Genomic DNA, 17,610 nt, shown 5'->3' with positions numbered 1-17,610 from the left:
TCTGTTCTGCTTCACTCACTTTGTTCCAGCAGCTCTCTCTAGTCTGTTCTGCTTCACTCACTTTGTTCCAGCAGCTCTCTCTAGTCTGTTCTGCTTCACTCACTTTGTTCCAGCAGCTCTCTCTAGTCTGTTCTGCTTCACTCACTTTGTTCCAGCAGCTCTCTCTAGTCTGTTCTGCTTCACTCACTTTTGTTCCAGCAGCTCTCTCTAGTCTGTTCTGCTTCACTCACTTTGTTCCAGCAGCTCTCTCTAGTCTGTTCTGCTTCACTCAATTTGTTCCAGCAGCTCTCTCTAGTCGGTTCTGCTTCACTCACTTTGTTCCAGCAGCTCTCTCTAGTCTGTTCTGCTTCACTCACTTTGTTCCAGCAGCTCTATCTAGTCTGTTCTGCTTCACTCACTTTGTTCCAGCAGCTCAAAAAGTAGCTATACTCTTTACACACACACACACACACACAGTACACTCTCTCTCTCTCACACACACAGTACACACACGGCCGTACACAGCGGGACTTCCTTGCTCATCAGGATCTTCAATGTTTAACATGCTCTTCATGCATTTCTCTCCCAAATGAGTTTATGTTAATTCTCTCCTCCAGAGAAGCTTGTGCAGCAAATGAAAGCCTGAGAATCCCAGTACTGGGAACAACAAGAGCTTTTACTTTGCTCTTTGTGTCTTCATTTGGGGAACATTCCCTGCTTCTATGGTTAACATTAACATCAGATGTATTAAACATCTTACTTGATGACTCAATGCACAATCATGACATGGGAAGTAGCAGGCTATTTGGAAGGATCAAGGGTAAGGCAAATAAATACAAACTAATTTTGACTACAATTTTCAGTCTAAGGTAATGTTCATATCCTCATCATCACTGAAGACATGATGCTGCTTTGATACATTACATAGGTTGAAAAATTCCCTGACAGGGGCTTGAACTTTTACAATTCAGCACAATACTTATACTCTCTAAGGCTTATTCTGCAATATCCTGCATCAGTCTTCTATACCAATCAATCAAATATATTTATAAAGCACTTTTTACATCAGCAGATGTCACAAAGTGCTTATACAGAAACCCAGTCTTAAACCCCAAACAGCAAGCAATGCAGATGTAGAAGCACGGTGGCTAGGAAAAACTCCCTAGAAAGGCAGGAACACAGGAAGAAACCTAAAGAGGGTCCAGGCTCTGAGGGTTGGCCAGTCCTCTTCTGGCTGTGCCGGGTGGAGGTTATAAGAGTACATTGCCATTAAGGCCAGATTGTTCTTCAAGATGTTCAAACGTTCATAGATTACCAACAGGGTCAAATAATAATCCATACCATGCCCTGAGAATATAGGCTTTAGTTCACTGATCTCTCCACCACCAATTGGATACATGTGTATTCTGATTAGGCTGCACGCTAACTGTTTCCTCCCATAGCTAGAACTATAACAGGTTAAGCCCTCTTTTTACCGACTCATGAGACAGACATGATTTGTAAGGCTTTTATACCAGCCTAGCTTTGACTCTCTCTCTCTGAGAAAAAAGCTGGTACCTTTGTTAACACTAAACTAACTTTACAGTAGTGTGTGTCTCAGGAGTCAATGCTGTGTGAACTACTTTAAAAAACAAATTGAAAAAGAGCAGCCAAAGCTCCCATGAAAGCCGATAAGTACACGCAGCTTTGTGCGGCTGCGCTGAGCGAGCTTCACTTCAACATAAATCTGAGAGATTTCTCAGGTGACAGATGGTTCAAACAATACTAATCATAATTCAAGATGAAAGCGCCGAGGGCATGAAATATGGAACTTTTGTTGAATTCTCACTTGAAGAGAAAAACCTATTCATTTCACCATCCGTTTGTGGTGCTGAAAAACAAACAAGGTTTGTAGAGAGATGTGATGCAATCAGTAAGGCTGTTAGTTGCTCTGCCTCATCCCAAGGGTTCTCAGCTACACTACCAGTCAAAACTTTGGACACCTACTCATTCAAGGGTTTTTATTTTTACAATGTAGAATAATAGTGAAGACATCAAAACTATGAAATAACACATATGGAATCATATAGTAACAAAAAAAAAAAAATCTAAATATATTTTATATTTGAGATTCTTCAAATAGCCACCCTTTGTCTTGATGACAGCTTTGCACACACTTGGCATTATTCTACAATGTAAAAAATTTTAAAAATAAAGAAAAGCCACTGGGCCTCCTGTAGCTCAGTTGGTAGAGCATGGCGCTTGCAACGTCAGTGTTGTGGGTTCGATTCCCACAGGGGGCCAATATGAAAAATGTATGCACTCACTAACTGTAAGTCGCTCTGGATAAGAGCATCTGCTAAATGACAAAAATTAATGAATGAGTAGGTGTCCAAACTTTTAACTGGTAGTGTATAAACGCAGCTTACCGGGGGAGACCATGTGAACAACAAATGTCAATCATTGCTTGCCATACGGTTTTCGAAACATATGGAACGTATCTCTCATATCAGCGAGAAAAAATCTTTCAAATTAAAAAGATACACTTACTGTAGCAGGTTTGCACAGATCCTTATGGCTGTGTGCCTCGAGCCAACGAACTACACTTCCTCCCCAGTTACGCTTACACACAGGTGTTCGAGCATGCTTGATAGCACAGGTTTTCGCCTGTCTGTCTTCCGTAAACAAGTGCTGTAATGTGGAGATATGGCAGTGTGGGAACACTAACCCTAACTTTACCCCGTGTAGCTCAGTTGGTAGAACATGGCGCTTGCAACGCCAGGGTTGTGGGTTCGATTCCCACAGGGGCCCAGTATGAAGAAAAAAGATATGCACTCACTAACTGTAAGTCGCTCTGGATAAGAGCGTCTGCTAAATGACTAAAATGTAAATGTATCAATTTAACCTTTTTTTAATTATTATTATTTCTCTCTGATATGAAAGATAAGGTCCTTATGCTTCCAAATCCGTACTGCAAGAGACATGTGTTAATGTTCAGATTGAGCATCTTGGCTCTTAACAAAACACCCTGTACAGAAGATGCCTTCATCCAATGACTTATGTGTAATGTATGGAACTGACAGTCATGACCAAGGGTTATTAGTGTCTATGAATGGGCTAGGCTGTGAGAGGAAGAGACTGTCTGTGAATCTGACTAGTTCTTAAACAATCAAATTCCTAGGTCTGTAAGCTTGGCCAGAAATGGCCCATTCAGCCCAGTCAGTTCACTGGTCAATGGTCTAAGGTAGACAGTGAATGACTTCCTATAAAAAAATATTTTAAGGTATTCATAAATGTGTTTACTAAGTCTTCCATACAACATAACACATTTAATAGACCAATGGGTTTGGGCAGAGACGTTTTGGGGTTATGATCAGGTAAACGGGGCAATAATGCAACTCACATTTACAGCTACTGTTAGACATTTGTAAATCAATCTTCAAAATCAAGGGCTAGCTATATTTCATGAGTTGAAAGTACTACTACTGACTGTGAATTGATGAAACAGCTAGTTTATAGCTGAGCACATTCGAACCGATGAGCAGTGTTGTTCTGGCACTCATCCCGGAAACGCAGAGTAAATGGCAAAGGCAAAAGGCTAGACAGCTTCTTTTGTAAACAACTTGAGACGTCTCGGGAAAGTCGTTCACGTGTAGCTAGCTAGTTAGGTTACTCGATGTGTTCATTTAGCATGCATATTCGTAACTATGTATCCTTTATATTAACCAGTCAGCAATACAAAATTGTAAAACAGATGGATGTTAGCCAGCTTGTACGGACAGCTAGCTAGTTAGCTAAATCTAGCTAGCTAGCTAGCTAGCCAACTAACTAACATTAACTACCTTCGGTCAGTCCGGTGAATGTCCGCTGTTTTGCTCTAAGAAAAATATCCTCGGCTTCAGCCATGGCTTCACTTGTCCCTCACAGGTTAACGTTCGTATTCTTATCTGGCTTGATGATGATCCTATTTTGTCAATAATTAACTGACTCTTGGGGTTAGCCAGTGTAGCTAGCTACTTACGGTGAATACCAAACGCAAAGTCGAAAGCCCCGCCTAGTTCTAAAATGTCTACAACAGCCCCTTGTTGCTGACGACGGTGACTTCCAGACAGTGTCGAGGGGATCAATAAACCCATCAACTTCGGGACACACTCGTGACTTGAATAATGCAATTCATATTAAATAATAAAACAAGCATGACGTTCAAGTTTGGGATTCAGCCGTAGGCTCGTCTTAAATCGACTACATCAGCTATCTATTATATTTGCCTGGCTGCATATAACTTTTGCGACCGCGCTACCCCATTGAAGTTGACGTTTAAAATGGTTAGGTTAGGTAAGCGTTATGGTTGGGTAAGCTCTACGACCCCCACAAGCGTCTTGGGACTCGTCTGAAGTCGGTAGCCGATCTGCCGACTTCTGCCTGAGCGTCAAACAGTTTGGGCTACACACTAATATGACTCCTCTGCGTAAATGTGAGACTCGCACGAACACGTTTTTTTTTTTTGCAATAGGACGACTACAAGACTCGTCTGATGGTCCCCGTACCAGTCGAAAAAATGAATGGAAGTATATATGGAGACTGTTTAGTGACATAACAAATATTTCCTGATCTTTCGATACTTTTTTTTGGGGGGGGGGGCTCTATCTGTTGTTCCATGAAGTGAGTCTTATTCAATGCGTTTGAATGGGCTCATTACATTTACGTCATTTAGCAGGCGCTCTTATCCAGAGCGACTTACAGTTAGTGAGTGCATACATTTTTCATACTGGCCCCCCGTGGGAAACGAACCTACAACCTTGGCGTTGCAAGCGCTATGCTCTACCAACTGAGCTATAGGGGACTACATAGCAGTAAGGTCAAATATCCATGGTTCTGCACAGTTTTTTGTTTTAAGATGAGGTGAGCTTTAATCAGGTGAAAGACAGTGTGTGGATTGTGATAGCCTATGGGAAATATGAATTATAAATAATATATGGGAATGAACAGCCTACATCGGCAGAACTCTATCAGCCAAGGTTTGTGAGGCATAGAAAATAGCATTTAGTGATGAATAGAAAAACGTCTCTGGGTATGATGACACTGCTTGGAACGAGACAAATCAAATCAAATCAAATTGTATTGGCCACATGCGCCGAATACAACAGGTGCAGACATTACAGTGAAATGCTTACTTACAGCCCTTAACCAACAGTGCATTTATTTTTAATAAAAAAAGTAGAATAAAACAGTGTTGAGAAAAAAAGAGCAGAAGTAAAATAAAATAACAGTAGGGAGGCTATATATACAGGGGGGTACCGGTGCACAGTCAATGTGCGGGGGCACCGGCTAGTTGAGGTAGTTGAAGTGATATGTACATGTGGGTAGAGTGGAGGGGCAGTGCAAATAGTCCGGGTAGCCATGATTAGCTGTTTAGGAGTCTTATGGCTTGGGGGTAGAAGCTGTTGAGAATTGTATGTGTGGACTCTTATTCAGTCCAGTGAATAAAGGTATATAGCCTACATAATTTCATTAGCCTACAGGTCGAGTGTATTTGTATTTATTTATTGTGTAGCCTATGCTACTCATGCTGGCAAAACAACCCCCCTATAACCCTCTCTCTAATCTCATTTGGAAGTTACCATAACGGAAATGTCTGCATCCGTGAGCATATTTTGTCCGTGCACAAATTATGAGAAAAAACTGAATTGCTCCGCAGCACAACTCGACCCATATTTCCTAATGTGCGTTTTGGGCTGTCACAGACTCAGTCATGTTTAACAATACAGTAATCTCTCTCTCTCTCTCTTCGTCGGAATGCCTCCTCCTCCTCCCCTCCTCTCCTACTCTCTTTGCGCACCATGCTCTCTCCCACCTCAGCTCTGATTTTCTCACTCACGCTCAAATCACTTGTGCAGTTCTATCTCCACCGACTCTCGTGCGTGCGAGCGCGCTGATGGGTGTGAGAATTGAAGTAGCCTGGTTTTGATAACGTCATGGAAATACTTTTCTAAGAACACCTGTAGAGAGATTGTGCGCTGAGGAACAATTCTGAGGAGGACAATATCCATATAAATTCAACGTTTTATTTGAAAAAAATGACCGAATGATTCTCTGTACCTTCATGGATGACGAGAACATTCGTGAAAACGCTCACCAACACGGATGGTAGTGTTCTGCAATTTGGATATATGTTTCTGGACTTTTATAATACCAAGACCGTGCGCTCTTCTTCGAGTCTTTTCTTACATGCGCTAGAGGAGCTGAAAGGAAGTGGGGAAGGACAGTACAATGAGGGGGAAATACTTTCTGCTGGGTTACTTGTTGGTCAAAGTTATGGCGCTGGTCTGCAAGGCGGACGGAGAACCAGGACAAGTGGAGGGCTTTGTCATGATGACGACGTGCAATGGATCCAGGGAGGACGAGGGCGCAGGCTTCTCGGAGCCCCCGCACACGGAGGACAGGTGCCGGGGGTACTACGATGTGATGGGCCAGTGGGACCCGCCGTTCGTTTGTAAAACGGGGGATTATCTGTACTGCTGCGGCACCTGTGGCTTTCGGTTCTGCTGCTCCTACAAGACCTCGCGGTTGGATCAGAGCACCTGTAAAAACTACGACACTCCGGTGTGGATGATGACAGGTCAAACCCCGTTTAAGAAAAACGACCTTCGGCACGACCCCACCAAAGATAAAACTAATTTAATCGTGTATATCATCTGTGGAGTAGTGGCTATCATGGCACTTGTTGGGATATTCACCAAACTCGGTCTGGAAAAGGCGCACCGACCCCAGAGAGAGAATATGACTAGGTGGGTTTATGGGGTTCTGCTGCTGTTGAGCGCGCCGCGAGCATTTTTGTTGTGCTTGTTTTCAAGGAGCTTGCTTGGTGCGCACATGTAGGCTAGAGCGCGCGCCACAATAATATTTGACGCTTGAGTTCTAGCCTCACGCTTGCCATGTTTATATTGGTAAACTACTATAGGCTACCTCATTCTAATAGCGTTGTCCCTGAAATAAGAAATCGAGGATATCATCTAAACTTGGTTCTTGTTTAAAATTATAATAAGACATCACCCAATCAATGAATTTTACGCGCACAATAAATGCCTCTTCAGTGGATAGAAAGTAGCTGTCATCGACAGTTTATTAATTGGACTAGATTGTATAATGTCATCACCTGTGTGGGCTACTTGCCTGATTCATTCGCAGAGAGCGCGAGGGCGTATGTCTCTTGCCGTGGATAGCCACATGCTCTCTGCTCCGCAACATGCGCATGCTATTCCTTTATTTGGAGATCTTTCTCTAACAATGGATCAATAGGTCCTATTCGTTTTCGTCATGAAAATGTCTTAATTCTCAGAATTGTATATTTTTCGAATTAATGTGGAACCCGCTCACTCAACCACACAGTCGAATTAACTAATTCATATGAAAATGTTGCTTTATTTGAAAGCAGAGATGCAATATTTGATATGATGTGATCATCTTGAACTCGCTTCCCTGTGCACACAACTGTGCAGCATGGTTGTCATGAAATCAAGCATTATGCAGAGTTCTTCATAGAACATATTTCTTTGTCTGTCTGGCCATTTCTTACATCTGGATAAATCTCTCTCTCATTCTCACACAGGGCTGTCCAGAGCGTGTTACAGGTCGGTTGTCCAGGTGAACAGTTCCAGGGGGAGGACACCCTTGGCATGCACACACAGCACTATGACACAAGGGCCAACAACCTCCGTAAGTTTCACAGTTTTGGCCCTATAGGCAGTTGTTTTTGGTGGTATGGTTGTGGACAGCTGTGTGTGGATGTATCTGCCACTGCAGAGACATTTGAGACTGGAAGGGTTGGCCATGGAGGCCCCGTTACAGAAAAATATAATGTGGGCAGGTTGCCTGGTTGCATATTGTACACAGACTCTCAGTGAAGCATTTGGTCTGTAAGGGTATGTATGGGTTTCAACCCTTGTATCATAGCCAGGTTTATTCGTTTCAAATGTGTCATTCATTTTATAATCTTAGATGGAGGGAAACAAACTGCCTTCTGCTTTGTAAATCCAGTGATAATTCACTGTTTTATTTTTGTCCCATGCCTACATGATTCAAGATGTGTAAAAAGGTGGGGGGAGAGAGAGCGAGAGAGAGAGAGAGAAATAAATAAATAAATAAAGCGAGAGAGAGGGAGAGAGAACAACCGAGCAGTGTGAATGGCATCTATTTCTGTTGCGTCCCGTGGGCTGCAACCACAGTTATGGGCTTTGTATTTTAACACAGATCAACCAACTCAGAAACACAGAAGAGTCTTAATCTGGAGTATTTAATAAAGATCTCATGCTGTTGTACTACTGATTCTGATTCCAGTATGATTACATCACCCCCTTTTGTGGCTGGATGTGTTTCGACCTAGAAATTGAAAAATGATCCAAACACAAAGCAAGTGGCACATCTAAGCCTCCCTCCTACTTGAACATTTTTATTTTAAGACTTACTGACTGAGACTGTGAGTGTAGCTGACAGTGGTGTTGTCAGTGGAATTTGTCCTTTTTTCTTGATTCTATCAAACACAATCAGACTGACACACCTTATCATCCGGTGTGACGGTACTGGGCTCCTAACAGCTCTCCTTCGAATCATTTTAAAGTAGGGGCCTTTGTCTCTAATGTCTTCCGGGGTGCTGGTGTCTGCTGTCATCGATTATATCTAGAAATAACTGCCACTGATGCTTCGAAGAGGCAGATGTACCAGGTCTACCTGGCAATGAAAGTTTCAACCTCAAGGGATCTTTCCTGGTAAAAAAAAAAAGGTTGTATACTGAGTGTACAAAATATTAGCAACACCTGCTCTTTCCATGACTGACCATAGACTGACCAGGTGAATCCAGGTGAAAGCTATGATCAGTTATTGATGTAATTCAATATTAGGAAGGTGTTCCTAATGTTTTGTACACTCAGTGTAGATAGATAAAGTACCAGACGTGTGGAGGTCTAAAGCGAGACTCTCTGAAGTACGTATAATAATGTATGCTAGTTGGCTGTGGTCCTTGCTCTTTTTGGGGGAATGGGGGGATAAAAGGTTAATGTGGATGTATTACAGTATTTGCCTTGAAGATAAATTTAAGGTATAAGCTAAATCTTGTGAGATGCCGAGTAAGGTGAAACACACTACTGTTCACAGTTCGGCTGTGTACGTCTCTTGTTGATCACATTCTATTTATAGAGCAGACCATCAATTGATTATAGTTTATGGCCAGATTACCCTGTTACTGACATCATCAATAGATCCCATCTTAGGTGTCCTCACCCAGCTTTGGAGAAGAATGCCCATGGCAGTTTGTAAGGCTGATAGTCATAACAATCACTGTTTATGCAGGGCAATGGTGGATAACATTTTGGGATTAGCTACTTTCTCCCCCAAGCATTTTCCCCAAGCACCTCTGAGTATAAGTTAAGGACAAGACTAGAGCAAGCGTTTTGTTCCTAACGTCGCTTTGTTTTGACAGCATATGGGATGTTATGCGTAAAAACCTTTTACCATGTATCGCTCATGTGCGACGTCTCACACAACACATCAACTAATACATCAGAGCTCAGATCTCGTTATGTTAAACCCCATGAGTACTGGGGCCTCTGCTCTGTACCCCTTTGCACATAAAAAATTGACCGTTTAGCCCTGAACCAATCAGCCCTCCTATCCCCTGAACCAATCAGCCCTCCTATCCCCTGAACCAATCAGCCCTCCTATCCCCTGAACCAATCAGCCCTCCTATCCCCTGAACCAATCAGCCCTCCTATCCCCTGAACCAATCAGCCCTCCTATCCCCTGAACCAATCAGCCCTCCTATCCCCTGAACCAATCAGCCCTCCTATCCCCTGCTGGGCTGGTGATCTCAATGTAATGTAATCACAAAACTGAATACTTTTTTAGAATTCTTAAAGAGCTCAAAATCCTGTGTCTCTGAGCCTTCAGCATCAAAGCACAAAGTGAAAGACGGAGTGAGAGATTGAAATTGAAATAAAGAGGGAAAGAGACACAGAGAAGGAGAGAGAGAGAGAGAGAGAGAGAGAGAGAGAAGGGGAGAGGTAGAGAGACAGAAAGAAAGAGAGGAGAGAGAGAGAGAGAGAGAGGACGACATGTCGAGACTGTCAGAGAGGATCAGTGCAATGTCAACAGTTAAATATATTTTGAGTGACAAAAGTTGACATACTGCAGGCAGAATGTAACCTCGTTTACATCTGTGAAGGGCAAAGTGTCATACAAGCTATATGAAGCCACTGCTGCTTCTGGTAGAATTGCAAAGAAAAAGTTTGTTGTTCTTCACATTGTCAATCAACCTGAACTCATGTGGGACATTGAGAAAAATAGAGGATATAAATGTATTATTGAGAGCCCCAGAAAGAGAGCAGGGTAGGCTTTCCATCCGTTGGCTGACTGAGACGGTGATCTGTATTCACAACTCATGTTCACAAAGATAATTACCTGCCTAGCAGTTATAATCTTCCCTTATCTCCAGATATGCATTAGGCACTTGTTATATTTAATAGGTAATTGCTTGGAGACCAAACAGCATGAAGAAAGGCTCTGTCTGCAAAACAATCTCCACTCTTGAATTTCTCTAACCTCATCTACTGTTTATTAGTTATGCCAAAATGGATCACCTGCAGCTGTGTGTGTGTGTGTGCGTTGCGTATATGCGTACGTGCGTGTGTGTACGTGGTGTGTACGTGGTGTGTACGTGGTGTGTGTACGTGGTGTGTGTGTGTGTGTACGTGGGGGTGTGTGTGTACATGGTGTGTGTGTATGTGGTCGGTGTGTGTGTGTACGTGGGGGTGTGTGTGTACATGGTGTGTGTGTACGTGGGGGTGTGTGTGTACGTGGTGTGTGTGTACATGGTGTGTGTGTACGTGGTGTGTGTGTACGTGGGGGTGTGTGTGTACATGGTGTGTGTGTACGTGGGGGTGTGTGTGTACGTGGTGTGTGTGTACATGGTGTGTGTGTACGTGGTGTGTGTGTTTGTGAACGTGGTGTGTGTATGTGGTGTGTGTGTGTGTGTGTACGTGGTGTGTGTGTGTGTGTACATGGTGTGTGTGTGTGTGTGTGTGTGTGTGTAAGTGGGGGTGTGTGTGTGTGTGTAAAATGTAACACTACTGCTGGGTTTATCAGATCAGAGTTTTGTTGAGAGGTACAACTTCACCTGTCACCAAAGTCTCTTGTGTCAGTTCTTATCCGGACTCTTCCATCCTGACTCCTTCAAAGCCAGGCATCCTGGAAGCAGCCACAGACAGGCATCCAGGAAGAAGCCACAGACAGGCATCCAGGAAGAAGCCACAGACAGGCATCCAGGAAGAAGCCACAGACAGGCATCCAGGAAGAAGCCACAGACAGGCATCCAGGAAGAAGCCACAGACAGGCATCCAGGAAGAAGCCACAGACAGGCATCCAGAAAGCAGCCACAGACAGGCATCCAGAAAGCAGCCACAGACAGGCATCCAGGAAGCAGCCACAGACAGGCATCCAGGAAGCAGCCACAGACAGGCATCCAGGAAGCAGCCACAGACAGGCATCCAGGAAGCAGCCACAGACAGGCATCCAGGAAGCAGCCACAGACGGGCACAAAGCAAAGGAAAATAAAGAAAATGTTCCTTTTCAATGTGCAGGAACAGGAGCAAGCTAAGGATAAAACAAAATATTCAGGGACACTAGGGAGGACAAGAGTTCACATCAAAATAATTCCTTATTATTGGCAAAATACATAATAATCAAGGAAAAAATGTATAACATGAACTTCCACTGTCCACCTAAGAGTTGCACAGTTTTTAAAAATCCTCCAAAGTGAATCAGAAAGTGTTTGAATCTACAGACAGAACCAGGCCCAGACGCGCTCTTCCCGGGCCTCGTTCCTGTGCCCTTGCTCAGGCTAATTACCATAATGTAGGTCCCCTCAGCAGCACCGGAGATCCATTAGGCCTTGTTCATTAGGGCTGTGGGCCTCCCAGCCTCCTCAGATGGCTCTGGTTGACCAGACACAGTAATCAGCTCAGTCAGACACACGGGGATGCTGGGACTCACTGCCCCTTGGAAGAAATAGAAGTTGAGTAGAAAACAGAGAAAACTAAAGTGACAAAGTTGAATAAGGGAAGTAGAATAGCCACACGCTGTTGAAATGCTTTCAGAGCTCTATTTAAGGATGTTTATCATGGAGGTCCCCTGTATGTCCTGATTGTCCTCCATCTGACTGATTACTGGACTTGGCCTCTGTTCATATGTATAATTGTCCATCTTGTTGTCATGGTGTAATAATAATAGCAGCTGTAAGCAGGCTGAATATCTCAGCAGGGTGTAATCAGCCCTCTCTCCTTGTAACACCCTGGGAATATTAATCAGTTCATTTACAGCCAGAGACTCAAATCAAATGTTTTGCAGGTAATTACGTGTGTGTGTTTGTGTGGACTGGGTCAGAAGAGGGCAAGTGAATAGCCTGTCATGTCTTCAAGGGAGCTAGTCATCAGACATTTATACTCTATATACACTACCAGTCAAAAGTTTGGACACACCTACTCATTCTAGGGTTTTCTTTATTTTTACTATTTTTTACATTGTAGAATAATAGTGAAGACATCACAACTATGAAATAACACATATGGAATCATGTAGTAACCAAAAAAGTGTTAAACAAATCTAAATATATTTTATATTTGAGATTCTTCAAATAGCCATCCTTTGCCTTGATGACAGCATTGCACACGCTTGGCATTCTCTCAACCAGCTTTGCCTTTTTTTGTATTTTGTATTTATTAGGGATCCCCATTAGCTGCTGTCAAGGCAGCAGCTACTCTTCCTGGGGTCCAAACTTATTAAAGCACTTACATTACATATAAAACAAAATATAAAACAGTACATCATATGACATTAATACACCACTATCTATCTACAATACAAAATGTTTAATACCACCATACACCAATATCACAATATGTGCATATGCATGTGTCTATACCCTTGTGTGTGTCTTTTCACAGTCCCTGTTGTTCCTCTTACAAAAACAAGCAGTGATGAAGTCAATCTCGCTTCCACTCTGAGCCAGAAGAGACTGACATGCATGTCATTAATGTTAGCTCTCCGTGTACTTTTAAGGGCCAGCCGTGCTGCCCTGTTCTGAGCCAACTGCAATTTTCCCAGGTCCCCCTTTGTGGCACCTGACCACACTACTGAACAGTAGTCTAGGTGTGACAAAACTAGGGCCTGTAGGACCTGCCTTGTTGATAGTGTTGTTAAGAAGGCAGAGCAGTGCTTAATTATGGACATACTTCTCCCCATCTTAGCTAATGTTGTATCAATATGCTTTGACCATGACAGTCTACAATCCAGGGTTACTCTATGCAGTTTAGTCTCCTCAACTTGCTCAATTTCCACATTATTCATTACGAGATGTAGTTGAGGTTTAGGGTTTAGTGAATGATTTGACCCAAATACAATGCTTTTAGTTTTGGAAATATTCAGGACTAATTTATTCCTTGCCACCCATTCCGAAATTAACTGCAACTCTTTGTTAAGTGTTGCAGTTATTTCAGTTGCTGTAGAAGCTGACGTGTATAGTGTTGAGTCATCCGCATACATAGACACACTGGCTTTACTCAAAGCCAGTAGCATGTCGTTAGTAAAGATGGAAAAAAGCAAGGGGCCTAGACAGCTGCCCTGGGGAATTCCTGATTCTACCTGGATTATGTTTGAGAGGCTTCCATTAAAGAACACCCTCTGTGTTCTGTTAGACAAGTAACTCTTTATCCACATTATAGCAGGGGGTGTAAAGCTATAGCACATAAGTGTTTCCAGCAGCAGACTATGATCGATAATGTCAAAAGCTGCACTGAAGTCTAACAAAACAGCCCCCACAATATTTCTATCATCAATTTCTCTCAGCCAATCAACAGTCAGTTGTGTAAATGCTGTGCTTGTTGAATGTCCTTCTCTATAAGCATGCTGAAAGTTTGTTGTTCATTTGTTTACAGTAAAATAGCATTGTATCTCGCCAAACACAATTTCTTCCAATAGTTTACTAAGGGTTGGTAACAGGCTAATTGATCTGCTATTTGAGCCAGTAAAGGGAGCTTTACTATTCTTAGGTAGCGGAATGACTTTTGCTTCCCTCCAAGCCTGGAGGCACACACATTCTAGTAGGCTTACATTGAAAATATGGCAAATAGGAGTGGCAATATCAATTTTCCATCCAAGTTGTCAGACCCTGGTGGCTTGTCATTGTTGATAGACAACAATAATTTTTTCATCTCTTCCACACTCACTTTACGGAATTTAAAATTACAATGCTTGTCTTTCATAATTTGGTCAGATATACTTGGATATGTAGTGTCAGCAATTGTTGCTGGCATGTCATGCCTAAGTTTGATAATCTTGCCAATGATAAAATTATTAAAGTAGTTGGCAATATCAGTTGGTTTTGTGATGAATGAGCCATCTGATTCAATGAATGATGGAGCTGAGTTTGCCTTTTTTCTCAACATTTCATTTAAGGTGCTCCAAAGCTTTTTACTATAATTCATTATGTCATTTATCCTTGTTTCATAGTGTTGTTTCTTATTCTTTTTATTTAGTTAGTCACATTATTTCTCAATTTCCAATATGTTTGCCAATCGGTTGTGCAGCCAGACTTATTTGCCATTCCTTTTGCCTCATTCCTCTCAACCATACAATTTTTCAATTCCTCATCAATCCACAGGGATTTACAGTTGAAGTCGGAAGTTTACATACACCTTAGCCAAATACATTTAAACTCAGTTTTTCACAATTCCTGACATTTAATCCTAGTAAAAATTCCCTGTTTTAGGTCAGTTAGGATCACCACTTTATTTTAAGAATGTGAAATGTCAGAATAATGGTAGAGAGAATGATTTATTTCAGCTTTTATTTATTTCATCACATTCCCAGTGGGTCAGAAGTTTTCATACACTCAATTAGTATTTGGTAGCATTGCCTTTAAATAGTTTAACTTGGGTCAAACGTTTCAGGTAGCCTTCCACAACCGTCCCACAATAAGTTGGGTGAATTTTGGCCCATTCCTCTTGACAGAGCTGATGTAACTGAGTCAGGTTTGTAGGCCTCCTTGCTTGCACACGCTTTTTCAGTTCTGCCCACACATTTTCTATAGGATTGAGGTCAGGGCTTTGTGATGGCCACTCCAATACCTTGACTTTGTTGTCCTTAAGCCATTTTGCCACAACTTTGGAAGTATGCTTGGGGTCCATTGTCCATTTGGAAGACCCATTTGCGACCAAGCTTTAACTTCCTGACTGATGTCTTGAGATGTTGCTTCAATATATCCACATAATTTTCCTTCCTCATGATGCCATCTATTTTGTGAAGTGCACCAGTCCCTCCTGCAGCACCCCCACAGCATGATGCTGCCACCCCCGTGCTTCACGGTTAGGATGGTGTTCTTCGGCTTGCAAGCCTTCCCCTTTTTCCTCCAAACATAACGATGGTCATTATGGCCAAACAGTTCAATGTTTGTTTCATCAGACCAGAGGACATTTCTCCAAAAAGTATGATCTTTGTCCCCATGTGCAGTTGCAAACCGTAGTCTGGCTTTTTTATGGCGGTTTTGGAGCAGTGGCTTCTTCCTTGCTGAGCGGCCTTTCAGGTTATGTCGATATAGGACTTGTTTTACTGTGGATATAGATACTTTTGTACCTGTTTCCTACAGCATCTTCAGAAGGTCCTTTGCTGTTTTTCTGGGATTGATTTGCACTTTTCGCACCAAAGTACGTTAATCTCTAGAAGACAGAATGCGTCTCCTTCCTGAGCGATATGACGGCTGCGTGGTCCCATGGTGTTTATACTTGCGTACTATTGTTTGTACAAATGAACGTGGTACCTTCAGGCGTTTGGAAATTGCTCCCAAGGATGAACCAGACTTGTGGAGGTCTACAATCTTTTTTCTGAGGTCTTGGCTGATTTCTTTTGATTTTCCCATGATGTCAAGCAAAGAGGCACTGAGTTTGAAGGTAGGCCTTGAAATACATCCACAGGTATACCTCCAATTGACTCAAATGATGTCAATTAGCCTATAAGAAGCTTCTAAAGCCATGACATCATTTTCTGGAATTTTCCAAGCTGTTTAAAGGCACAGTCAACTTAGTGTATGTAAACTTCTGGCCCACTGGAATTGTGATACAGTGAATTATAAGTGAAATAATCTGTCTGTAAACAATTGTTGGAAAAATTACTTGTGTCATGCACAAAGTAGATGTCCTAACCGACTTGCCAAAACTATAGTTTGTTAACAAGAAATTTGTGGAGTGGTTGAAAAACGAGTTTTAATGAGTATGTAAACTTCCGACTTCAACTGTAACTGTTTTTACAGTCATTTTCTTAATGGGTGCATGCTTATTAGTAACTGGAATAAGGAATTTTATAAATGTGTGAAGTGCAGTGTCTGTTTACTCCTCATTACACACCACGGACCAACATATATTCTTTACATCAACAACATAGGAATCACTACAAAACTTACTGTATGACCTCATATACACAATATTAGGCCCAGCCTTTGGAACTTTGGTTTTCCTAGATATGGCTACTATATTGTGATCACTACATCCAATGGATTTGGATACTGCTTTCAAACAAATATCTGCAGCATTAGTAAAGATATGATTAGTACATGTTGATGATTTAATTCCTGTACTGTTTGTTACCACCCTGGTAGGTTGACTGATAACCTGAACTAGGTTGCAGGCACTGGTTACAGTTTGAAGCTTTCTCTTGAGTGGGCAGCCTGATGAAAGCCAGTCAATATTTAAATCACCCAGAAAGTATACCTCTCTATTGATATCACATACATTATCAAGCATTTCACACATGTTATCCAGATACTGACTGTTAGCACTTGGTGGTCTATAGCAGCTTCCCACCAGAATTGGCTTTAGGTGAGGCAGATGAACCTGTAGCCATATTACTTCAACAGTATTTAACATGAGATCCTCTCTAATCTTCACAGGAATGTGGTTCTGTATATAAACAGCAACACCTCCACCATTGGCATTTCTATCTTTTCTGTAAATGTTATAACCTTGTATTGCTACCACTGTATCATCAAAGGTATTATCTAAGTGAGTTTCAGAGATAGTCAGAATATTAATGTAATCTGTTACTAGCAAATTATTGATTTCATGAACCTTGTTTCTTAAGCTACATATGTTAACGTGGGCTATTTTGAGCACTTTTCTTCTGGGATGCTTACTTGTTTTTATTGCTTTACTGGGAAGCTTAGCAGCAGTAGACGTTCTCATGTTCCTAATGTTAGTGCAGGGTGAGCTGCACACAGTGGACTGCCACCTCGGGCACACAGGCTCAGTGCTAACAGTATCAATCTGGTTCCTAGGCACATGATCATGACCCACATTTTGTCTACCGATGCCCCTGATGTAATATGCATTTGCTGAAGCATTTTGACAACTCTGCATCACAATGGTAGGGATTAGCTGAGCTGGGCTTGGGTCATTGCTATCCCTGTTCTCTCCTCTCCGCACAGGCTACACAAACGCCTCACACCGCGTGGCTGCTGCCTCTCTAACCTGGTGGTCCCTGCACGCACGACCCGCGTGGAGTTCCAGGTCTCAGGCAGCCTCTGGAACTGCCGTTCTGCTGCCAACAAGGCAGACT

The 17,610-nt window shown here is 42.3% G+C and overlaps 2 protein-coding genes across 4 annotated transcripts in view; one reads left to right on the top strand and one right to left on the bottom strand.

The window, feature by feature from the left end:
• The window catches only part of LOC121576893 (serine/threonine-protein phosphatase CPPED1), a 39,995-nt gene extending 35,751 nt beyond the window's left edge, over window positions 1-4,244 (bottom strand). Inside the window, exon 1 of one of the 3 annotated variants that reach the window (XM_045222710.1) lies at window positions 3,980-4,244. In XM_045222710.1, the coding sequence (XP_045078645.1) occupies window positions 3,980-4,094 (115 nt within the window). In that variant the 5' untranslated portion in view covers window positions 4,095-4,244. Of the gene's footprint in view, window positions 1-3,800 lie in introns of all 3 variants that reach the window. The other 2 variants (XM_041890449.2, XM_041890457.2) reach the window with 2 other exon arrangements.
• A 1,616-nt stretch (window positions 4,245-5,860) lies between these two features.
• LOC121569284 (protein shisa-9A-like) overlaps window positions 5,861-17,610 on the top strand; it is a 73,230-nt gene continuing 61,480 nt past the window's right edge. The window contains exons 1-2 of the mRNA XM_041880135.2: window positions 5,861-6,746; window positions 7,568-7,674. Coding sequence (XP_041736069.1) covers window positions 6,229-6,746; window positions 7,568-7,674 — 625 coding nt within the window. The 5' untranslated portion in view covers window positions 5,861-6,228. The remainder of the gene's footprint in view (window positions 6,747-7,567; window positions 7,675-17,610) is intronic.

Source organism: Coregonus clupeaformis, chromosome 1 (genome assembly GCF_020615455.1).
Source record: "Coregonus clupeaformis isolate EN_2021a chromosome 1, ASM2061545v1, whole genome shotgun sequence".
In the NCBI taxonomy this organism is placed as follows: Eukaryota; Metazoa; Chordata; class Actinopteri; order Salmoniformes; family Salmonidae; genus Coregonus; species Coregonus clupeaformis.
The sequence above is the reverse complement of the archived record's forward strand: the minus strand, read 5'-3'. Positions and strand labels throughout refer to the sequence as shown.